The sequence below is a fragment of the Schistocerca piceifrons genome, chromosome 4, assembly GCF_021461385.2.
Source record: "Schistocerca piceifrons isolate TAMUIC-IGC-003096 chromosome 4, iqSchPice1.1, whole genome shotgun sequence".
Lineage (NCBI taxonomy): Eukaryota > Metazoa > Arthropoda > Insecta > Orthoptera > Acrididae > Schistocerca > Schistocerca piceifrons.
This window is the reverse complement of record NC_060141.1, coordinates 357,260,670-357,287,102: the sequence shown is the minus strand read 5'-3', so window position 1 is coordinate 357,287,102 and position 26,433 is coordinate 357,260,670. Positions and strand designations below refer to the sequence as shown.

At 41.6% G+C, this 26,433-nt stretch overlaps 1 protein-coding gene across 1 annotated transcript in view; it reads right to left on the bottom strand.

Moving 5' to 3' along the window:
- LOC124795832 (facilitated trehalose transporter Tret1-like) overlaps positions 1–26,433 on the bottom strand; it is a 67,458-nt gene that overhangs the window by 23,804 nt on the left and 17,221 nt on the right. The window contains exon 2 of the mRNA XM_047259915.1: positions 7,150–7,466. Coding sequence (XP_047115871.1) covers positions 7,150–7,466 — 317 coding nt within the window. The remainder of the gene's footprint in view (positions 1–7,149; positions 7,467–26,433) is intronic.

Here is a 26,433-nt window from a genome sequence, read left to right as displayed (position 1 = left end):
ATCTGGCAAAAAATCCAAAAAGATTATGGCTGTATGGAAAGTACATCAGCGGAAAGACACAACAACTTCATTCCGTGATAGCGATGCTAATGTTACCAATGTCAGCGTCACTAAAGTCGAGTTACTAATTATGGTTTTCTGAAATTCCTTCACCAAAAATGGTGAACTAAAGATTGCAGAGTTTGAGTCAAGAACTGCCAACATGGATAGCTTAGAAGTAGATATCCTCGGTGTAATGAAGCAGCTTAAATCTCTTAGTAACTCTCTTAAACCTCTCCTCCAGTCCAGATCGCATACCACGCATGCTGATTCACTAGCTCTTTAGTAACAAATCAGATACAACCGCTTTCTCGATGAAAGATCCCTACATAAAGTCTGGAAAGATACGCCGATCGCATCAATATTCAACACAGGACTTACGAATATTCCAAGGACACCGCAGTATTACAGACGTCGATTTGCAGTAGGGTTTTGCAACATATACTGAACTCACACATTTCGAATTACCTCGAAGAAAACAATTCATTGACAGATGGCTAAAACGGATTCAGAAAATGTCGTTCTTGTGAACCTCAACTAGCTCTTTATTCTCACGAAGTAATGGGTGCTGTCGACAAGGGGCGTCAAATTAGTTCCATAATTTTAGATTTCCGGAATGAATTTGACAGCCTTCCTCACAAGCTACTTCTAATCAAATTGTGTGACTGGATCCGTGATTTCCTGTCGGAAATGTGACAGTTCGTAATGACTGATGGAAAGTCATCGAGTATAACAGAAGTAATGTCTGGTGTTCCCCAACGAAGTTTTATATGCCATCTGCTCCTCGTGATCTACATAAACGGTTTAGGAGACAATCTGAGCAGCACTCTTAGACTGTTTGCAGATGATGCTGTCATTTACCATCTTCCAAAGTCATCAGACGATCAAAACGTACTGCAAAATGGTCTGTAAAAGATATCGGTATTGTGAAAAATGTGACAATGGGCTCAAAATAATGAAAAGTGTGAAGCATCCACATCAGACTTACAGGGATACACTAAATTTCGATTACAAGATAAATCACCCACATCTAAAGAGTGTAAATTCTACTAAATACGTAGGAATTACAATTACAAATAACTTATTTTGGAACGATCACATAGATAATGTTGTGGGGAAGGCAGACCAAAGGCCGCCTTTTTGGCAGAACGCTTAGAGGATGCAACATGCCAACTACCCAGATTGGCAACACTACGCTTGTCTGTGCGGTATGAGATCCTTACCAAATAGGATTGACAGAGGACATCGAAAAAGTTCAAAGAAGAGCAATGGGTTTTATATTATCGCAAAATTGCGGAGAGGCCGTCAAAGATATGATACGAGCAATGGATGGCAATAAATAAAACAATGGCACCTTTCGTAGCAACAAAGTTTCAGATAAGTCAGAAGAGAATGTACTAGTATTTACAGATAACTTACTGTCTGCATAAAACTTTTGATTATGGATAGATGAATAGTTGTTATTGATGACCAAGTCGCGCTTGACAGGAAACGCTGAATCATTTGATAAAATCCATTAACGATCGGGTACGACGTTGTAGGATGAAAAATAGCTGTAGATTCTGCTGCACAGAATTAAATACGGTGTCACGAAGCAGAAAGAGTTTGACTACAGTTTTCTAGGTGGAGATGAAAGATCAATGATCAACTGATGGATGATGACTAAACAAGTAGAATCGTTCTGTAGGAAGTCGAACACAGGATATTAGACGCATTTGTAAGGGAAATGCCTCCTCACATCTCTAGAAAGATGTGTGCAGAATTTTCAAAACCTGTATTGGTGAGCCTATAGCAGTGGAAAAAATAAATTCGGTAACGAATGTCCGTAATAGAGGAAATATTATCTGTATTGATATTAAGTGCTATCGTTGTGGATATTCTGGTTACAAACAAAGGGAGTAGAAACATGGATAAGTATTTTTGACCGTGAACACAGATGACTTACAGGAACTAAGTGACTTATGCATTTGAAGAGCTTAGTGGAGGGTAATAAGCTCGAACGGAATGGCAGATCACCCAGGCTAAAAAATCTAGAGAAAGGAGGATTGAACAACACCAGGATGGTACGAGGACTACGGTGGAAATATTGGATTATGCAAGATTAGTCACCAATACAGTGAACAGGGAGTTACATGTAATACAGACCCGGCTAATCTTGCTGGACACCAGATTGTCTGCGGCCAACTTCTGCAAATACTGGCCGACAATATGAAGGGGTAGCAGAACTGCCGGAGACGATTTATCAAGTTATGCGTAGGCAGTTAACCTCTATCCTACTGCCACCTATAGCTAACAGTCATGCGTGCCACAAACACACTTATGTCCAGGATTTCTTCGTATGACATGTATTTAATGGTTCAAATGACTCTGGGCACTATGGGACTTAACTTCTGAGGTCATCAGTCCCCTAGAACTACTTAAACCTAACTAACCTAAGGACATCACACACATCCATGCCCGAGGCTGGATTCGAACCTGCGACCGTAGCAGTCACTCGGTTCCGGACTGAAGCGCCTAGAACCGCTCGGCCACCGCGGCCGGCTGACATGCATTTAATAGAAGTACTTTTCTGTTACTTATATTTTTACAGTCAGTTGCTGTTTCTGTTGTGTCTGCAACATCTCCCTACTTACTAACAAGCTTGAAATTGCACAAAATGTTGTATAAGCAGAACACCGTGAACTATCGTATCGACAGCAGCATTACACACGTTCGGACCGTTAATGTAGCGTACGAAACACAGTCCACAGTTAAGGTAGGTGAACTGAATGTACACAGATACTCCATAGAGAGTTCAGTCACAGAGTCAGGCAGTATGATAGTTGTTGTAAGATAATCCGCCAAGGAAATGTCCCAAGTTTACAGGTTGATGTAGATGCCGAACGCAAGGTAAAGTGCTACTTTTTAATTATTTATCCGCCGTTTACGTCTCCCTCTTGAGGGCATCACGGCAGGTGGCGTAGAATGTCTTGAACTGAAGCAATATACTTTCACTAAGGTTGAAAAACTTGCTCTGGGGAAGAATACTTAGAGGAACGACAAAGTTAGGTGGCTTAGAAGTTTCCTGGTCTACCCGTCTTTTAGGCATAGTGTGTCTGATTAATAATCAAAATATCCTCTGTCCCGGGTTGGAAACCAGCTGCAGCACAAATTTTGATTAATAATCAGCATTGGCGGCCGAAGACTTCCGGCATAAGAAATCACCTTCATTTTGCCAACCGACTTGTCAAAGAGGGCGGAGGAGCAGACAGAGATTCAGGGCACTCACTTGTCCTTGGACTGGGAAACTGTCCCCAAACGCGGAACAATCGGTAATGACCAACGACACGAGGATGCAGAAGGGAATGAAAACCAATGCATTAAAGACACATAACGTGTATCCATAGGACATGAGGCCGGTAACTGAAGAAGTGTCATGATGATCTCTACATTGACGAAAGATTCCGGAGTAATTCCCACTCGGATCTCCAGGACGGGACTGACAAAAGTGAATGACAAAAAGATAGAATAACCAACAAAAAGAGGCTCAATGTAGATATAGTAGGGGTCAGTGAAGTGAAACGGAAAACAGACAAGGATTACTCACCAGACAAGTAGAGGGTAATATGAACAGCAGCAGAAAACAGTATAAAGGGAGCAGGATTCGTTATGAATAGGAAGGTAGGACAGAGAGTGTTTTACTGTCAAGTGTTAAGTGATAGTGTTGATCTCATCAGATCGGTAGGTTGGTCGATTTGGGAAAAGGGAACTAAAGAGGGAGGTCATCGATCCCATTGGATTAGGGAAGGATGGAGAAGGAAGTTGGCAGTGCCCTTTCAGAGAAACCATCCCAGCATTTGCCTGACTCGATTTGAGCAAATCACGGAAAATCTAAAGGAGGACGGCTGCACCGTCGTCCTCCAGAATGCGAGTATAGTGTGCTAACAACTGCGCCACCTCGCTCGGTGTTATCAGAATCGACAGCAAACCAACACCGATATCGGAAGTTGAGGTATACATGCCGATGTCGCAAACTGAAGATGAAGAGATAGAGAAAGTGTATGAGAATATTGAAAGGATAATATAGTATGTAAATGGAGTAGAAAATCTAATAGTCACAGGAGAGAGGAATGAATTTGTAGAGGAACGAGTAGAAGAAATGGGTACAGGACAATATGGTCTTGGGACAAGGTGTGAGAGAGGAGAAAGACTGAGTTCTGTAATAAATTTCAGCTAGTAATAGTGAATACGCTGCACAGCTATCACAATAGGAGGAACTATACCTGGAAAAGGCCACGTGATACGGGAAGATTTCCGTTAGATTACATCATGGTCAGACAAAGATTGGAAACTGGCAATTGGTGGTAATTTCCAATGGAAACAAACTGCTGAGGTCATCGGTCCCTAGGCCTACACACTACTTAATCTAACTGAAACTAACTTACGCTAAGGACAACACACACACCCATGCCCGATGGAGGACTTTAACCGCAGACGGAGGGAGCGACGCGAACCGTGGCAAGGCGCCTAAGACCTCGCCGCTACCCCGCGTTGCGACAGAGATTCCAAAATCAGATACTGAACTGTAAGGCGTACCCAGGAGCAGATATAGACTCAGAGTACAATGAAATAGTGATGAAGAGTAGGCTGAAGTCTAAGAGAGTAGTCAGGAAGAATCAGCACGCAAAGAAGTGGATTACGGAAAATAAGGAATAGCTCACTAGGCAGTACAGTTGAAAAAGAATGGACGCCTCTAAATAGAGCAATCACAGAAGTTGGAAAAGAAAACATTTATACAATATGGTAACTGCGAAGATACCATGGGTAATAGAAGAAATACTACAGTTGATTGACGAAAGAAGGAAGTACAAAAATGTTCAGGGAAATTCAGGACTACAGAAATACAAGTCGCTGACGAATGGAATAAATAGGAGGTGCAGGGAAGCTAGAACGAAATGCCTGCAAGCAAAATGTGAAGAAATTTAAAAAGAAACGATTGTCGGAAGGACTGACTGAGCTTACAGGAAAGTCAAAATAAGCTTCGGTGAAATTAAAAGGTTGGATGGTTACATTAAAGTGCAACGGCAGTTCCGTGTTAAACGCATAGGAGAAAGCGGGCAGATGGAAAGAGTACATTGAAGGGCTGTCTGCGAGGGGAAGATTTGTCTGAGGTGATAGAAGAACCAGGAATCGATTTAGAAGAGATAGAAGATCCAGTACTAAAATCAGAATTTTAGAGGGTTTTCGAGGACTTAAGATCAAATATAGCAGAAGGGATAGATAACATTCCATCATAACTTCTGAAATTATTGGGGGAAGTTGCAACAAAACAACTATTGATATCGGTGTATGGAATGTATTAGCCTGGGCACACACCATCTCACTTGTGACAAAATATCGTCCACACAATTCCAAAGACTGCAAGAGATGACGAGTGTGAGAATTTTCACACAGCTTAACAGCTCATGCAACAAGAGTAATATACAGAAGAATGGATGAAAAGATAGAGAATCTGCTAGATGACAATCAATTTGTCTTTAGGGAAGGAAAAAACACCAGAGCGTTACGAAGCAGATGAACTTGAGGAATTCTTATACCTAAGTAGCAAAATAACCATGACGGACGGAGCAAGGAGAACACCAGAAGCAGACTAGCGTTGGCCAAAAGGGTATTCCGAGCCAAGAGAAGTCTACTACTATCAAACATAGACCTTAATTTGAGGATTTAGTTTCTGTGAATGTTCGGTAGGAGCACAGCATTGTATGGAAGTGAAACATGAACTGTGGTAAAACCGAAACAGAAGAGAACTGAAGCATTTGAAATGTGATGCTACAGACGAATACTGAAAATTAAGTGCATCGATAAGGTAAGGAATGAGGAGGTTCTGCGCAGAATCTGAGAGGAAAGGAATATGTGGAAAACTCTGAGAAGAAGGGACACGATGAAAGGACATCAGTTAAGACATGAGGGAATGATTACCATGGTACTATAGGGAGCTGAAGAGGGCAAAAACTGTAGAGGAAGACAGAGATTGGAATTCATCCAGGAAATAATTGAAGCCGTGGATTGCGAATGTTACTCTGAGATGAAGAGGTTAGTAAAGGAGAGGAATTCGTGGCGGACCGAATCAAACCTGTTAGAAGATTGATGACTCCAAAAAGAAAAGGTTAAAACCGGTATGGTCACGGACCCAGAAGAGGCACTGCTGGCGATGTTGTGCTGTTAGCAAAGGCCCCCACGACTGTGTAGCTCATTAACGCCAAATTTCCCCGCACTGTCCTAACGGGCACGTTCGTCGTACGTCGGACATGGATTGCTGCGGTTTTTTCACTTTATGTTGCTTATGTGTTAGCACTGACAACTCTACAGAAAAGCCGATGCTTTCGATCATTAAGTGAAGGCCGTCGGCCATTACATTGTCCTTGGTGAGAGGTAATGTCTGAAATGTGGTATTCTTGGTACATGGCACCCTCCTGACACTGTGGATCTCGGAGTAATGGATTTCTGCAGAAAGTCTCATGCGTCTAGCTCCACCTGTTCCACATACAAAGTCAGTTAATTTCCATCGTGCAGCCTTAATATCGTTGGAAACCTTTTTACGTGAACCACATGAATACAAATGATTGATTTGCCAGTGCACTGCCATTTTATACCTTGTGTACACGATGCTACCGCCGTCTGTATACGTGAATATTGGTATCCCATTACTTTTGTCACCTCATTATACTATTAGAATAGAGCAGGAGAGGTTGACATATGAGATAATGCAATTCATTGAGTAGAAGAGAACCTGAGGACATTAGATCCAAGAGGTACAAAATAAATGGAAAGAACGAAAATGCAGGATGACTTCCAAATCTGGTATTAAGGCTTGTTTAGATGCCCAGGAGAGAAATGGACCCAGAGCAAAACCACCATCGCCAGAAAAGCGAAGAGGGCTGCAAAGTATGTGGGTAAAAGAATGTTGAACAGGGGCAAAGAGCGGAAGAAAAGAAACTGGCCTGAAAGAACGTGGTCCACAAATGGCCGAACAAGAGGAAAGAAATCGTAAATACGGAATAAAACGTTTATGTCGCCACCCCTTGAGAATGTGGCATCACGAAAGACACTAGCAGACTGCTGAGCACTCACAGGTAAGATGATGCTCGCGCTGACGCTGCCCACAACGATGGTGGCGAGCAGTTCCCCGAAGGTGGTGGCGAACCGCTGCCACACAGCGACGGTCAGCAGGGGTACGGCAGCGAACAGCAACGCCCATCGGCGGCCAACAGTCTCCACGAACACGCCGAGCAGCAGAGTGGGCGGCAACGAGGCGAGCAGGCCCACGGACGCCAGCCACGAGCCCTGGTCCTCCGTGATGGGGATGTGCGACGTGTTCTTCTGCAGCTCCGGGATTATCGGCGAACTCCAGCCGAAAAACATGCCGGCGTTGAGGTACGCCAGCGACACTACCAAAAGCATTCACAAATGACATCTCCATGCTCTCACTGTCATAAAATGGTATTTTAATAGTAGACAGCCAACCACTGGATAATACCATATCTAATCAAATGAGTTCAGGAAGTTGTGTGTAGATTTTTTTGTCCATTCCGTAGGTGCCATAATTTTCACAGATGATACCATTGTCATCAACTAACCTGAGCACTAACAATTCAATCAGTGTGCTCCTGGGACATAATTCCGACTAGGGAGGAATTACGTATGCGGTTCCATAAGGTTCACTCTTAGGTCCTCTATTGTTCCTCATGTATGTAAAAGATCTTCCGTATAATATACAACAAAAACAATTAGTTCCTTCAGCAGATGACGTGACTATTGTAGTCAATCAAATCATACAGCAACAAAAGGAATAGTAAACATAGTTCAAAGGTTCAAATGACTCTGGGCACTATGGGACTTAACATCTGAGGTCATCAGTCCCCTAGAACTTGGAACTACTACTTACACCTAACTAACCTAAGGTCATCACATACATCCATGCCCGAGGCAGGATTCGAACCTGCAACCGTACCGGTCGCGCGGTTCCAAACTGAAGCGCCTACAACCGCTCGACCTCCACGGCCGGCAAACACAGTCCTTAGAAGTATTATTGACTTGTTGTCTGTGAATGGTCTCAACCTCAGTTATAAAAGACGCAACATATTCCGTTCCACACATCTGCACTATGTAATGAAAAGTATTCGGACACCTTGGACCACTGAACAGTGGGAACACGTTGTGTGAAGTGACAAATCACGATACATAATGTGACGATCAGATGGCAGGGTATAGGTATGGCGAATGCTCGGTGAACGACATCCGCCAACGTGTGTAGTTCAAAATGGTTCAAATGGCTCTGAGCACTATGGGACTTAAATTCTGAGGTCATCAGTCCCCTAGCACTTACAACTACTTAAACCTAACTAACCTAAGGACATCACACACAATCATGTCCAAGGCAGGATTCGAACCTGCGACCGTAGCGGTCACGCGGTTCCAGACTGTAGCGCGTAGAACCGCATGGCCACCTCGGCCGGCAGCGTGTGTAGTGCCAACAGTAAAATTCCGAGGCAGTGGTGTTATGGTGTGGTCGTGTTTTCCATGGAGGGAGCTTGGACCCCTTGTTGTTTTGCGTGACACTATCACAGCACAGGCCTGCACTGATATTTTAAGCACCTTCTTGCTTCCCACTGTTTAAGAGCAATTCCGGGTTGGTGATTACATCTTTGAACACGATCGAGCACCTGTTTAAAGCGCGCAGTCTGTGGCGGAGTGGTTACATGACAGTAACATCCCTGTAATGGACTGGCCTGCACAGAGTCCTGAGTTGAATATTATAGAACACCTTTGGGATATTTTGGAACACCGACTTCGTGCGAGGCTTCACCGACTGACATCGATACCTCTCCTCAGTACAGCACCCCGTGAACAATGGGATGCCATTCCCCAAGAAACCTTCCAGCACCTGCGAGAGTGGAAGCTATCATCAAGGCTAAGAGTGGGCCAACACCATATTGAATTGCAGCATCACCAGTGGAGAGCGCCTGGAACTTGTAAGTCATTTTCAATTAGGTGTCCGAATACTTTTAATCACATAGTGTAAGTGTACTACACCAGTGATAAGTGTAAAGCATGGTGTGGAAATAATAAATACGCTGGGAACTTCAAATTCTTAAGTGTCCACATTGATTGAGAACTTAAACTGAAAAAATCACATTTTGGAACTCCTAAAACAACTCAATTCAGTCACATTTGCACTTATAATGACTGAAAATTCTTGGCAGAGATAAATCAGTATGATGACCTATTTCCCATATTTTCAGTCAGTAATGCCATATGTAATAATGCTGTGGGGTAACTCATCTTCACTAAAGAAAGTACTCATTGTGCAAAATCATACTGTAAGATTAATATGTGGTGCTCACCCACGATCATCTTTCAGACGCCTATTTAAAGAGATGAGCATTCTAACTATTGCTTCACAGTATATTTATTCCTCCACGAAGTTTGTTCTAAATAATCCACTGCAGTTCAAAAGGAATAATGATATAAGTAAATGAAATACCAGAAGAAAAAATGACATTCATTACTCCACTTAAGGTTTTGTTTTGCACAAAAAGGGGTGCACAATCCAACACCAAAAATATTGGATCACTAACTCAGTGATTTAACTGTGTAACAGAAAACAAAGTAAAGTCTGAAAACAAGCTGAGGAAGTTTCTCCTGGACATCTCCTTCTATTCCATAGAATTCTAATGTGTAAAAGACCGTGGATAGGAATTACTAATTCACATCTACATACCTTTTTTTCTATTTTAATATATATAAAAAACTTAGAAATGTTCATAACAGAATCCTACGTAAAATTAAATTGTGAAGTGAATGTAAAATGACTAGTTCTACATCACTACTATCTATCGTCCAAAATGGTACACAGAACATGTAACCAACTAAATTACTAAGTAACTAATTAACTTTGTCACGACCGACAAGTTGGGAGGTGCCACTTTACTCATAGTTATCGGTAAGTATTTTCAGAGTTGCACAAGACTATGGCGTGAAAACTGCAAGACGTACAGAAAATGGACTCATTCATTGGATAGGACATCTCTCCACATTTTTAATGAAAAAAGTCCTCAGTATGGGTACCGTTAGTGACACGGCAGACATCAACACTTGTATGCAATTAATTGAAATCGATGACAAGAAATGCCTTGTAATGTCTCTTGCAGCGGTCTCTCCACGATATTTTCAGAAATTTTATAAATTATATAACTCAGTACATATCTCGAAATATCTCTTCTTATCTTGCCGATTATCAATGCAAAGTAGTTTCAAGCCCAATTATTCCTTGGAGCGTCCATTTACTCCATGGAATAGCTTCTCTGCTGTCTATGTTTTCTCTTATAAAAAGAATAGGGGACTTCTTGCCGATTAGTCGTGAAAGAAGGATGTATATGTATGTATTGTTGAGCTAGTCGCCATCTTGATGAGATTCTGTATGAGAAGGAATTTAATACATTAACTAAACTAACGTAAGTGTGTTCGCGTATTATTTAACTGATTATTATTGACAGTGTCTGCTTACTACGCTGTGTTGCACGGGATCAGTGGGGAACGTCTGGTTTACACTGACGAACCTGCCGTTTTGTATGCTCAAGATATCCAGTTACTTCAAATAAATAGGCTAACACGGTCTTACCAGCAGATCTCCGGTCTTCCCCATGTGATCACCGAAAGTTAATAATTATTACAAATGTTTTCAAGAGATCGACTGACAATTTTCGTCGCACCGAGACTTCAAAATGGCTTCACTGCCTTACGGAATTTAAGTTAAGCTCAATTTAATCAGGATAGAACAGTATTGAACTGTGTGAATGTGATAAGCCTGCTTTGTGAATGAAAATTCCCTTAACATACGCATGTTTTTACTATCCTGATCGGTGAAGCTAAATCAGGCCGGTGTGAGAGAGGTTTTTAAATTGTAGGTCACATAAAAAAATATATTAAATTTGGCTTCACTGTGACAGGACTCATTTTTGAGCATTACTTAAACATTGTGTGAATTTTATGTTGCATGTGCACGAGAGAAAAGAAGACGAGGCCTGTTCCAGAAGTCACAATTTCGCCACAACCTACGAGAACGTCGTTCAGGCCAGACAATATACAATAAATTTTTGTAGATAGAAATTTATAATAACTATTTAAATGTCTATCGGTTTGAATCAGATTGATTGGGTTGAACTTTATATAGGAAGTGTTTATTTTAAGTGAGTATTATGCAAAGTTTAGGTCAGTGACATTATTATCTCAGATGCGAGTGACTTTATATATTTGTTGTTCTGTGTATTAATGGTTCTTACTAGGGCGGCTTATAAAATGGCAATGCAACAACAGAGCGAATCACAACAGCCCTCAGCTGTTTCTGAGCTTAGTGAAACATTAGACGCTAGCTTAACCGAGGTAGTGCCTAGCGGCAGCATTAGTCAGACCCCACAACAAAGCTTAAGTGTTTCGATGTCATCTGAGCAGGACGAAGTAAACACATTGACTTTAATCATGCAGCAGTTAACACTGTTAGCCAAAAATGTAACAGACTTAACTAAAGCGCAAATAGAGACTAAAAGGGAATTAACTAAAGCGCAAATACAGACTAAAAGGGAAATAACTAAAGCGCAAATAGAGATTAAAAGGGAAATGAATGAACAATTAGCAGCTAATTAAGTGAAAGTCCAGGAGCAATTAGAAGCTAATCAAGCGGAATTAAATAATAAATTAGTAGAGAGTTTTTAGAAACTTGATGATAAATTAAATAAAACGGCAGAAGAATTGAAAATTCAGAATGAAAAGACAGAATTAAAATTAGCTGCTCAAATTGAGAAAGTCACTCAGCAGTGTAATGAAAATGCGAAGAAGTTACGCCTAGAGCTAACTGAGTATGTTGCCACTAAGCTTGATACTATTAAAGAGCAGGTCGAGTCAATCCCACAGATAGTTCAAGCACAAGAACAGATGCAATGTTCTATCGCGGTAATTCCGGTATTAGTTGAAGTTCAAGATAAATTAAAGCAACAAGTAACTGAGATGTCAGCAGATATGCAGGATTTGAGACGATCACAAGACAAGATCCCGAAGGACATCCAAAATTTGGATAAATCCATAAATAACATAAAGGAGAGACAAGACAAGGTTGATCATAAGGTAAACATTCTCGGGGGAAATTTCTCGCAGTTAAGTTTAGAAAGACAAAGCATTTCTTCAGACAATATTGAACATACGGTCAGGGCATCTATACCATCTGTGGCTGAGAGTTCTGCAGGAAATTTATTTAATAAAGGTTTTCGAGAAGCCAAAGAACAACTAGGCGAAGAACTTGAACAATGGAAAGAAAACACTGAGAGATTTTTAAATGTATCTCGAGAAGATTTGTGTTCCACGCAAAGAAATGAACCCACAACAAGATCTATCAATGAAGCTACATTACTTACCCGATCAAGTACAGACAGTGACATTAATGCACACGTTCGCTTTTGCAATCAACATCAATCACAACACTCTGAGGGTAGTCATAATGCCTGTAATTGTAAAAGCAATACTGAGGAGAAAATGTTGAAACAACGTCAATTCCAGATCTACAACACAGACAAGAAAAATGTTCATCGCGTAGTGTTTATAAGAAGTTTTAGGGGAGTATTGCCAAAAAATTGGAGTGAGTGGCAAAAGGTTTGTTTCGTGACCGGTTATATTCAGGGGTCAGGAGCTATATGGGCATCTGATATGATATCAACTTGGGACACATATGAAGATTTTGAACGAGCATTTTTATCCAAATACTGGTCTGAAGGAGTACAAGAACGTTTAAGGCAGGAGGTATTATACCCGGAACCTTTTTCCTTTTCACGTGGGTCTTTAAAGAAATACTTTGAGAAATATATAAACAAATCGCGGTATTGGGATAAGGCTATGCCTCTACAAGACGTGATTGGCATATTAAAATCTCGACTTACGGCCAGCATCAGAAATAGAATGCTGTATATTAATGAGCATGACCTTGACTCTTTCATGACTACGCTTGACACTACAGATATGATCGAGGAAGATGAACATCGGCCAAGACAACCGGTTATGCAGAGGAGAGCGATTGAGGCGCCAAACGCAAACCGGAACGGAAACGGATTTAATAATTATTATACTACGATAGTCAGAGATTCAACGGAAATGGAAATTTCAATAACTGTGCTGCGAGGGGCAGATTCAAAGACAATCGGACAGGCCGCAGATACAACCCAATGTTTGGAAATGCAAGATATTATCAGAACCAGCAGTCTTCAAATAATAATAATGCGTACAGAAATTACAGAAATTCTGACCCTTGATTTGAAGCAAATAACACAACCAGTCATCAACAACAACCAGTCATAACAGAAGTAGTAGATGATTCAAGAGGAAATAATAATCGACATTTAAACTGAAGAGGGCCGCTTTATGCTCCGTAAAGTCGGCCGGGGAATACAAAAGGGGCAAACCTGTTTTAAACGAAATTAATTCCGTGGCAATGTTGAGATATAATGAAGGCGAATTAATGACAGATGAATTGACGAGAGACTTAGAGGCCTGTGTAGTCGAAGATAAAGGGGTTCCTGTGTCTGAGATCATCACAGAAGTGGGAGGAATTTTAACCAATGTTGTATTGGACACAGCTTCATCTACAGACGTAGTCTCCGGAAATCTGTTTCGCAGAATTAGTAAAATTAAGAAAATCCCTGTCCTACCAGTACAAAATTGCCGAGTTATAGGTGCAGTGGGAGCAAAATCCCGGAACGTCAAGATGCAAACGCTTATAGAGATAAAATTGGGAAATGTAGCTACACAATGCACATACCTTGTAATGGAAAAGTTGTTAGTAGATTGTATTCTTGGCATTGAAACTTTGCAAGCCTGCAATTGCAAGTTGGACTTGGTAGAAGGAAAGGTGCAATTTAAAATCGAAGATCAATTGGTTACACTGATCTTACTGAGAAAGGAGGCAGTGTATGAGCGATATTTCCGTGGTGCTGCAGTGCAGTTGATTTGTGCTGAAAATAATAATATGTGCCGACTAACGATCAAGTCAATTCAAGAAGAGGATTTCAGACAAACAGTCGAACAGAAGATTGCTGAGTCAGATTGCCTAACGGATAGTCAGAGGGAACAATTATTCAATATATTAACAGAATATGAGTCAGTTTTCGATGAAAAGCCCGGAATTATTAGAGGATATGTTTGTACATTACAGATTAAGCCCCATAAGACATTTTGCCGCACACACTATCCCATTCCCTGGCGATTAAAACAACCAGTTCAGGAAGAGATACAAAAAATGTTAAACTGGAATCTTATTGAATCGTCGAACAGCCCATATTGTTCTCCGTTGCTTGTTGTACCAAAGCCAGGAGGAAAAGTTCGATTGGTATTAGATGCAAGGGAAATTAACAAAATTATAGTACCGGTGCGCACACATCCGGAGAACATCCATGAGTTAATACAGAAATTTCAAGATGTATCCTATTTAACAAGTATTGATTTGAGAAGTTCGTTCTGGCAAGTCCAGTTAGACAAGGACTCAAGAAAATATACTGCTTTTATATATGGAGGGAGAAGCTATCAGTTCAAGGTCGTTCCGTTTGGTCTCAATATCAGCTCTGGAGTTTTTATTTCTGCGTTGGACTATACCCTAGGACCAGAACTACGTAGTCGAATAACAATTTTTGTGGACGATCTATTAATTGCCTCTAAAACTTGGGAGGAACATGTACAACTTATTAGGAGGATTTTTGCTGTGTTCAAACAAACTGGTATAACTGCAAATCTAAAAAAATCCCAATTTTCTCTACAGAGAATTAAATTCTTAGGACATATGGTTAATGCAAAAGGCATTCTTCCAACAGAAGCGAAGATTAGTGCGATAAAAAATTTTCCAACTCCAAGAAACAGAAGACAACTGAAAGGCATTATAGGCTTAGCTTCATTTTTTCGTCGATTTATTAAAACTCAAGCAATGAACTCCGAAGCATTAAACCGGCTCCTGAGGAAAGATGTACCATGGCAATGGTCTAATGATTGTGAAAAGGCTTTTTGTGAAATTAAGGATCAACTGATAAATGCTCCGTTATTATACCACCCTGATATGAATGTCAGATTCTGTTTAGCCACTGATTCATCAGATGTCGGATTAGGATCTTGTTTATTTCAAATTAGGTACATCGATGGTGTAAAAACCTTTTGTCCAATTGCATTTGCTAGCAGATTTTTATCCACCTGTGAAAGAGCATATACCACTATGGAATTGGAAGCTTTAGCAGTTATTTGGTCTTTGAAAAGGTTTAATTATTATGTATATGGCTCAAGCATAGCCGTTTATTGTGACCACCAATCACTAGCCTTTTTACAAACTTGTAAGTTGCTGCATCCTCGCTTGTCAAGGTGGACGCTGTCGCTGCAAGAATATCAGTTTCAAATTATTCATGTAGCCGGAAAAGAAAATATTATAGCTGACGCGTTGTCAAGATCTCCAGAAGGAATAACACCTGAACTGGATGTAAATAATAAGGCAGAATTTCCAGTGCTTCTTCTTCAAGAAAATAATTACAAGTTATATTCATTTATGTAAGACAATGGCTCAGCTTCAGAAGAAGGATCGACGATGGAATGCTATAATACGACAATTCAATCAACAAAATCCTATGGTCAATTTGGAATACTACCGGCTTGTGAATAATATTTTATTTTTTAAATCTGGGAAGGCTGAGAATCCAAAGTGGTGTGTCTGCATACCCGAAGAATATGACGAACGATTAATTTGGTTTACACATTTGACCTGGGGTCATGTTGGTGTTGTAAAGTGTGCTAATAAGATTAGATATTATTGTTACTTCCCAAATATAAGGCGAAAAGTGCACAAAGTCATACAGAAATGTATTCTCTGTCAAAAGGCTAAGCCGGACAACAAGGGAAATAAAATTGCGCTTCACTCAATAATACCTGAAGCACCAAGATCACTTATATCATGTGATATTTGTGGACCACTTCCTAGAGCCAGAGGTGGTGTTAAGTACATTATTGGATTCTGTGATGTGTTTACAAAATATGTTAGACTATATCCTATAAAATCAGCAACTGCAAGAGCTGCCGCAGTAAAGTTTGTAAATGACTACATTCCTCATGCAGGGATTCCAAAATCTATAATCTCCGACAATGCGAAGATATTTACTGGATATTTATGGAGAAAATTAGTATCACAACTAGGAATAAAACAGATATTTACATCTTGCTATCATCCACAAGGGAATTTAATTGAACAGGTTTTTCGAGAACTAAACAGATTCATGAGAACGTACTGTCGTGATAAACAAACTACCTGGATAAACTATTTGACCGAGTTTGAGCAGATTTATAGTAATTTACCTCATAGTTCTACAAACTTTACCCCGAATGAACTGATGTTCAGAGATAACGAAAGAAACTTCTGGGTAGATAACTTGCCTAAACTCGAGGACACCAAAATGTCATGGGAAGAAAAAATTCGCAACGCTCTCATTAATATTCCGGAGAAAGCAAGACAGCGGAAGGAAATCCATGACAGAAACATCAAACGGATTCAGACTTTTAATATCGGACAGAAAATTCTTTTAAGAAGACACATCAAGTCATCAAGGTTGAAGAAGACCATCAGAAAATGGAATCTAATTTATAAGGTCCATATATAATAGTTGATATACCGAATCCTGGTGCGTATTTATTAGCATATCCGGATTCTGGAAGAATAAAAGGATTATTTCCCCATGTAGACCTAAAGAGGTACTTTTAAGGAAAGTGTTTCAAATTAAATGAAAAGTCTGTATGAAGTATTTAGGTGTTAAAAAAAATAAATAAATAAAAATGAAGTGCGAAGGACAGTATGCCTCAGCTACTGCGATAGGTTAAATGACAGCATACCAAGCATCTGTGATAGTTTAATGAACAGTAAGCGATTGCTTCTGTGATAGTATAGGAATATTTAGAAAAGTAAGTGGAACTGTAGCTATTGCTGCTGTGAAGACTTACGGATTATCTGTCTACAGGATGATCACCAAAGAAGCTTGTGCATGTGAAATAATATACATTCAGGGAGTGTTAATCTCCAGTGAGAATAAGTTTACTGAAACTATATGGTCGAATACGGCGCTTGCGTGTGAAGTTAGTGTTTGTAAACTGACAGTTCACAGGGGAACAAATGAACCGCGTTAGGAAATTAGAATCGATTGCTACTGTCCACAGATATAAAGACTCGCTGGTTTTTTTTTTAATTTTTTTTTTTTGGCGCGAGCTAAATTCTATTCAAGAGAATTTAATTAACCAGCTTAGTGTGTGTTTATAAAATTAGAGTTAATAAGAAAGTTCTTCATTGAATTTATAATAATGTGTCATTTTCCAGTTGGATTTGTTTATTGTTATATTGCATTCATATATGTTCATGAGAAAATGCGGCATTTGGAGTATAAAAGAGAAAAATTTTATCGTCAATAACAAAGATTAATTTCAGCTGGAGAGATCATGCAGCAAGACTTAATTAAACGTTCTCTTTCAGCAAAATTTCATTTCAATCATGTATGAGTAAGATATAATTTTTTTTTGGAAATTGTCTCAAATAATAAAGTTTTTAACATTCTGACATGCTATCCACATTCGTACTTGATACCAAATTAGGAAAGATTCAGATCTACTTTCACCTGGAAAAGCCAACGAAAATTAAATAAATAATTAAAACCAGGATTAGAACCTTTCGGCTTACTCAAGAAGATGGATGAAATTATCCATGTTTTCAAAATTGTTTTCCGATCTGGAGTTGTGATATTGTGCAACTACAGTATCGATTAAGACACCTAGGTGTGGAAAGTATAAGACGAATGGATTTGCCCATTCCTCAGGTGGAAGATTGGATGGATCAGGTCCATATTTGAGTTCAAAATGAATCTGGAGAAATTCAACTAACCATTCTCTTCCAGGAATCTTTAATAGTTGACCATTCCTTAGACGAATTTCGATTGTTTCATGCCACAATCCTGAGTACCTGTTCCTGAGGTTCCTTCTGGTCTCTCAAATCCGTTACGTCTCCTGTGCGGTACGCCAATGCGACGCCTGTCCTCCGTGCCGTGTCCCATGTTCCTGTTCGATCACTTTCACCGCAGTTCAGCAAGACATCGATGAAGAAAATTTTTCAGAAGATTGTAAAAATTTGCATGTATAAAGATTTTTTTTTGGCTATGAGGCAGATTTTATCTTTCCTATGAATTCTAGATAACTCTCAAATTTCTAAATTATTCTGTCTTTCCTATCATCTGTGATACCTAGTTGGGGTCTAAGCCTCCAGGTTTTCCGGGGTTTCCCTGTGAAGGCCAGTTCCTGAATAGGTAGACCTGATTAACAAGTATATAAGTCCTTCTTTCCTGGTTGTGTACGTGGGATGCGGGTATGCCCCAGTACACGTGAAAGCAACAACTAGGTATCTAGGTAACGAAGATACCAAATCTCTTTCAATTCTTGTAATCAAAAAAATTCTTACTAACTTCTTAAAATTTATAGGAACGTATGTTCCACAAAATTCTAACGAGTTAGTTAAGCCAATAGTTAGCTCGCAAAGTGGATACATATCAACTTTGCTCGCTGCGGGGGGCGATGTAATGTCTCTTGCAGCGGTCTCTCTACGATATTTTCAGAAATTTTATAAATTATATAACTCAGTACATATCTCGAAATATCTCTTCTTATCTTACCGATTATCAATGCAAAGTAGTTTCAAGCCCAATTATTCCTTGGAGCGTCCATTTACTCCATGGAATAGCTTCTCTGCTATCTATGTTTTCTCTTATAAAAAGAATAGGGGACTTCTTGCCGATTAGTCGTAAAAGAAGGATGTATATGTATGTATTGTTGAGCTAGTCGCCATCTTGATGAGATTCTGTATGAGAAGGAATTTAATACATTAACTAAACTAAAGTAAGTGTGTTCGCGTATTATTTAACTGATTATTATTGACAGTGTCTGCTTACTACGCTGTGTTGCACGGGATCAGTGGGGAACGTCTGATTTACACTGGACGAACCTGCTGTTTTGTATGCTCAAGATATCCAGTTACTTCAAATAAATAGGCTAACACGGTCTTACCAGCAGATCTCCGGTCTTCCCCATGTGATCACCGAAAGTTAATAATTATTATAAATGTTTTCAGGAGATCGACTGACAATTTTCGTCGCACCGAGTCTTCAAAATGGCTTCACTGCCTTATGGAATTTAAGTTAAGCTCAATTTAATCAGGATAAAACAGTATTGAACTGTGTGAATGTGATAAGCCTGCTTTGTGAATGAAAATTCCCTTAACATACGCATGTTTTTACTATCCTGATCAGTGAAGCTAAATCAGGCCGGTGTGAGAGAGGTTTTTAAATTGTAGATCCCACACAAAATACGAGGGGCGTTCAGAAAGTAAGCTCCGATCGGTCGCGAAATGGAAACGACTATGAAAATCCGATAAAGCTTTGCACAGATGTGTTGGATAGTGTCTCTAGTATAACCCCAGTTAGCATCACGTCGCTCTTCTCATTTCTGAGCTCGCAGTGAGTGCGTAAAGATGTCTAGAAAATAGTGTCTGCCGCCAAGTAGGAGGGCCTGGTGAGAAATTTCGCCTGAAGTTATGCAGCTAACATTACATAACTGTCGTGCTGTTTCTTCTTCAAGACAATTTTCAGCCGCATTCTGCAGGGGCAATGAAGATGCTCCTGCATCGTTTTCAAATGGAGATGTGAGATTACCCACAATACAGTCTGCAATTGTCTCCCCCTGAGTTTCATCTCTGGTCACATGAACCGCTGTCTTTGAAGACAACATTTTGACACAGACAACGAGGTGTAGGCCAGCGTGGAGAATTGGAGGAAAGCACGGGCGGCTGCCTTCTATGATGAGGCTATTGAAAAGTTGGTACAACGCTATGACAAAAATCTAAGTCAGAACGACGACTACGTAGAGAAGTAGCTGAAAGGTGTAGCTAATTGTTACAAGTAAAACATTTCTGATATTCACTGTGGTTTCAATTTGGCAATCAACCGGAGCTTACTTTCTGAACAGGCCTCGTATATTAAAGCCTGGTAATGGGCCGCAGCAGCCCAGTTTGGAAATCTGTTCACTAGTTTGCCTATCTGATGGCTTGAAATGATTAGTCTTCATGCTCTGATACACCTGCCCCCTAGAGCGAATACATCCCCGCACATATTGAGAATCTAAACTTGGAGAGGTGCTCTGTCCTCTGATATATGCCGTTTTCTATAGGTCTTGTTGTTTTCAGGTAGTATTCTCCTGAACCCTCTGCGATGCTTATGAGTTACCTTCTACCAGAGACAGAAATTATTTCTTCCTTAATGCAGTGGGGAGCTGAACACAGTTTGTAAGCAGAATACACGAGCTAAAATTGTATTTAATTGAAGAAAAAATTTACTCGCCAGCATGAACCTGTCTGTAAAATAGGAAACAACTCTTGAAAGCAATTTGTCTGGATCGTGGACATGTTTGGGTGCATGGTTCGGAAAACAGTACAACAAAAGGGGGGAGGGAAGTTAGCCTAGACATCTGGCAGTAATGTAGGCTATCGAAGATCAGCAGAAGAGATGTGGTTATCAATGAAGTGTTGCTGAAAATTGATGAGGTGAACCAAATATCAAAGGGCATCCAAATGAGACGAGAGAAACTCGTAGAACTTATTGCAAGAGGCAAAATTATCAGTTGATTAAAAACAAAGAGATGGAGTTTCAGGGAAACGTCCAAGTAGGTTGCATGTGCAGCAGATCATGCATGTTGTGTCATAGCAGAAATCGGGAGAGTAGAAGGGCATGCTGAGGCACCCGCCCTTAAGTTTATCGCAAATAGAAAGCGCACTTGTTCCCTAATAGGGAGTAGCATAGTTTATTGGACTCTTGGGGCATTAAGAGAAGAGGTGAAGAAACTGCAAGGCGGCCTGTGCATTTCGTGACTGGTTCGTTTCTTGGCCATGGAAAAGGTCATCAACGTCCAGTGGCAGACACTACAGTCAAGGCATAACACACTTGTCAAAATTATGAGGGTTGTGATCCAAGAGCAGTCAATTAGTGTATACTTCTTTGATCATATTGCTGAGCGATGGCGTCTGTCGACATGGCAGTGCAGATCCATAACTGACTTAGCAGTTAACGACAAAGTAGGGTGGCGTAAAAAGCATGAGAGAGTCATATAGATGGGAGCCAGCTAGGCGTTCAGTCACAAGAAACTACATGTGGACTGCGTTGACACCACAGGAATCGACGCCCAGGCCATATGGTAGGTGAAGTTACCACTCATTCGTGCCTCGATGCTGCAGCATGGACAATACTACTGCCGATGCAGTGGAAAGATGGAAGCCAGCCACTGCCGATGGTGACACAATTACCACACGAGTGATACTCTAAACGCGGCTGTGTTGTAGCCTACAAGATGGAAAATGATGTCCTCTCAAAACACTGACAGGCCAAGCCGACAGTAATACCTCCCGTTTTAGACATGCAGATAGAGTCACTACCTGCTACCATCTTCGAAATATGCTTTATTCCTGTCACCCTGTTTTCACGTGGGTCATCTAACTGCCCCTACCAAATACTGCCGTCCCTTGCCACGGAACTATTGTCTGTGCCTAAACCAGTTGCCAGACTGGAATTTCAGCTGATGCTCTCCGACTGGGCAATCATCTGCTGGCTGACTTCAGCGAATATTAGTGTACCTACATCGGCCTCACTATGTGTAGAGCCGTCGCTTGCTTTGTGCAGGCATACTCTATTGTCGCTCGCTTTTCTTGTGCTGGCATACACTACTGCTGCTCGCGTGCCTTGCGTGGGCAGACTGTCACTGGAAGCTCCTTTTGCTGTTGCTCTGCTAAGAGGTCCACGGTTCAACTATGTGTGTTCAAGTGTCTCCAATCTGAATACGCAATTTCACAGCTAACAAAAGAGGCTTTATGGAGTCCAGCATAGTGGCATGCCATCTGAGTGTCTGGGAGCAGATGTGGTACTACACTAGAAGGGTGCTGAAAAGGTAACATTGGCTCAGCTTCTGCCTGCTGGATGAGGCAATGGCATATGCTGAGTGTGACAAAAGGCTGCTTGTGGGCTAAGACAGGCGCATGTGTGGGGCTGCTGAGAACCACGACATACACTCCTGGAAATTGAAATAAGAACACCGTGAATTCATTGTCCCAGGAAGGGGAAACTTTATTGACACATTCCTGGGGTCAGATACATCACATGATCACACTGACAGAACCACAGGCACATAGACACAGGCAACAGAGCATGCACAATGTCGGCACTAGTACAGTGTATATCCACCTTTCGCAGCAATGCAGGCTGCTATTCTCCCATGGAGACGATCGTAGAGATGCTGGATGTAGTCCTGTGGAACGGCTTGCCATGCCATTTCCACCTGGCGCCTCAGTTGGACCAGCGTTCGTGCTGGACGTGCAGACCGCGTGAGACGACGCTTCATCCAGTCCCAAACATGCTCAATGGGGGACAGATCCGGAGATCTTGCTGGCCAGGGTAGTTGACTTACACCTTCTAGAGCACGTTGGGTGGCACGGGATACATGCGGACGTGCATTGTCCTGTTGGAACAGCAAGTTCCCTTGCCGGTCTAGGAATGGTAGAACGATGGGTTCGATGACGGTTTGGATGTACCGTGCACTATTCAGTGTCCCCTCGACGATCACCAGTGGTGTACGGCCAGTGTAGGAGATCCCAGGAGCAACAGTGTCCCTAATTTGCTGGGAAGTGGCGGTGTGGTCCCCTACGGCACTGCGTAGGATCCTACGGTCTTGGCGTGCATCCGTGCGTCGCTGCGGTCCGGTCCCAGGTCGACGGGCACGTGCACCTTCGCCGACCACTGGCGACAACATCGATGTACTGTGGAGACCTCACGCCCCACGTGTTGAGCAATTCGGCGGTACGTCCACCCGGCCTCCCGCATGCCCACTATACGCCCTCGCTCAAAGTCCGTCAACTGCACATGCGGTTCACGTCCACGCTGTCGCGGCATGCTACCAGTGTTAAAGACTGCGATGGAGCTCCGTATGCCACGGCAAACTGGCTGACACTGACGGCGGCGGTGCACAAATGCTGCGCAGCTAGCGCCATTCGACGGCCAACACCGCGGTTCCTGGTGTGTCCGCTGTGCCGTGCGTGTGATCATTGCTTGTACAGCCCTCTCGCAGTGTCCGGAGCAAGTATGGTGGGTCTGACACACCGGTGTCATTGTGTTCTTTTTTCCATTTCCAGGAGTGTATTTATGTGTGGAATATGTGAATATATGAAATAGCTGTACCTATGACTTTCCATCATCCCCCTGGCTTCATTGACCTGTCCAACTGGTGACAGAAATGGTTTCTGCCAACCACAGTGAGAAGGGACCAACTGTATTAGGGAGGATGACAACACCCACAATGGGCGGGATCGTCATCTCTGAATGCTAAGTGGAGTGACTGTTGTCTGTTTCTCTCTCTCTGCAGCTTTGTTTTACTAACAATTGTGATCATGGCGATTTGTGGGTGACGTTTGTGGGGTCAGATAAGTGTTAAGACATCTGTCGATTTTATGGGAATACCAGAGGCCTGTGCCAAATGAGGTGCATGTCGGGTAACTCGTTGGGCCACAGAGTGCTTTCTATAGAATCAGCCCCAATAATGTGAGGCATGTGTCACGGATATGTCCACTACGCTAGGCAGTACAGTGAATCCAAATAGCTCATGATTAAAGGTAACGACGCAAAGCAATTTTTTGGGGTCACAGTGAGCTACATATTTTTTTCATTTTGTTTTCTTCCTTGTATTTTTGTTTACTTGATACGTGTCACACAGCGTTTGAGCCGAAAACATTGGGGGTTATCTCGCAAGAAGCCGTGCCGTCCTTGTTAGAGTAAGTAGCTAGATTGAAAGCAGATAATACAAAATTCTTTAAATTTGTAAGAGAAGATGGGGCTTCGCCCAGTTGGACTGTTCCCACATTAGATTCAGCTGCCGCTAGTCCGGTTAGTCCCTTTTTGGGTAAAGCAACGGTGCATGTGCTAGCGTTTGTAGATAGATTGAAAGCAGATAATACAGAATTCTTTAAGCAGTTTAAATCTGTAAGAAAAGATGGGACTTGTGCTAGCGTTTGTAGATGATCTGTTGGCAGCTGTAAAGCTGGTTTCTGGAAATATGAGCTGTTGTTACAGGTGAGAAAATTGTACTTTAGAGCTAAGGGAAAGACATATGTTAGGTACCACGAGGATTTAAGGAATGCACTGACATACGAGGAACTCAGAAATTGTCTCATACCATCTTATAAGAAGCAAAGTACCTCCAGATTCTTTCGTGAACAATTCAGTGCGGTGGCGAAGATTGAGTATTTCCTGCATAGACTATGGAAGATTAATGTCATTGTATATCAGATAATGAATAATGTGAAAGTGAATATAGTTATCAGAAATCGGAACATGTAGCGTGAGCAATATGCCTAAGGGGGGAGGGGAGAATTGGTGCGATATTCCTTGGTGTCACGGTGACTACCGGACGGTACGTGAAGGTTTTGGAAGATGATTTCATCCCCACTTTTCCAAAGTGACCCTGATTTCGACAGTATGTGGTTCATGCAAGAGAGAGCTCGCCTCCATCGATACAGGAGAGTGTTTGGTGTCCGGGAGGAGCACTTTGGGGACTGCATTCTGGCTCTGGGGTACCCAGAGGCCACAGGCATGGACTCGATTGGCCGCTGTATTCTCCGGATCTGAACACAAGCGACTCCTTTTTGTGGATCTATGTTAAAGACAAGGTGTATAGCAATAACACCAAAATCATTGCTTAGCTGAAAACAGCCATTCAGGAAGTCATTGACAGCATCGATTTTTTGACACTTCAGCGGGTCATGCAGAATTTCGCAATTCGTTTGGACACACCATCGCCAATGATGGCAGGCATATCGGACATGCCGTAACCGAAATCCGAATACCTGTAGTGACTTTTACGTGTTGAATAAACAGTGTGCACGCCATAGTTTGTAACTAACTTACGTTTATTCGATATAGTTCAATAATTGTCGACCCCTTATGCAGATGTGGATGATGGCTGACACACCTCGCACGAAGGCTCCCAGTGATGTGATTTGTTTTCAATGCCTGAAGTCCATCAGATAACAACTTTCAGCCTGAGTGGTACATGATCTCTTCAGCGTAGATTAGATTTCATCTGACAGATAATATTTACGATAGCGAGTTTGATAATGACCTTTGTGGTGTACCACAATCTAATTTCTCACGCTTGTTTTTCAGCAACAAGTGACCCAACGTATGCAAAAATTCTGTTTGTTGGAAACGCTAAAAGAATCTATCATTTTTCTATTCACGAGATGAGGTATTGCATTGTACTCTGATGTACGAGTTGTATTACCAGTTTGTAGCCTCTTAGTTTACTCAAGTAAGTAACTGCACACAACATTTGAATGTACAGCATTACCTTTTTTTTTCGCGAACGAATATAAGAATTTTCGACAAAGAAACTGGAAGGAGTCGCACTAGACTTAAAATTATTGCAGCAAAGATTAACAAATCTAAGCATGTTAGGGAGTTCACATGTACGTCTATATTCTCACAACACACAAGTAAAAAATTTTATCACTGCCACATAGTGTCCGCTCCTCACCCCTCCCCTCTCGCGAACCCTCCGCCCCCCCCCCCCACCAACCCCCCCCCCCCTTCACTTTTCCTACAGTGTGGAATACCCGGTACGTCTTGGTAGTTAAACTTGATTCTGAGACCGGCTCTTGTTTTGGTAGATTGTCGCTTGCGTGTCCACAAGTTGTGAGGCAGGGTCCGTTGGTGTCTGTAAGTACAATCCGGTGACTCTAGGCAGCTTGTGGTGTGACGTGCAGGCGAGGGATCCGGCACCATTGATGCTAAAATCCCCGCCGGTTTGACGTTTTCGGTGGATACTTTCAAGGATGTGCCAGTTGTTGAATTTCCATGGCGTGATCCCCTCTACTTGACACTGAGAATGAGCTGTCAATGGCCGCGAAGGAGTATCCATGTCCATCTGAAGGAGGAAGGGGGCGGACCAAGTTGATATGAAGGTTGGTAAATGTAGCTGGTGCAGCCTGGAAGTTATTTAGCCTACTTTACTGCACTGGCACAGGACGTCAGTGGGTACTATTTGTTTGGGCTGACCCAGCTACACAATACAAGAAGTAAACTGCAAATATCTGCCGAAGCACTAGTGAAAATATGCACTAGGTCTCTTAGGACAAACACCTAGCATACAGTTACATATAATTTTAGAAATTGTTAGTTTCTTTTTGAATTAAACCTTTCTGCAAAATCATTTATTAGTTGTTTAACAGGG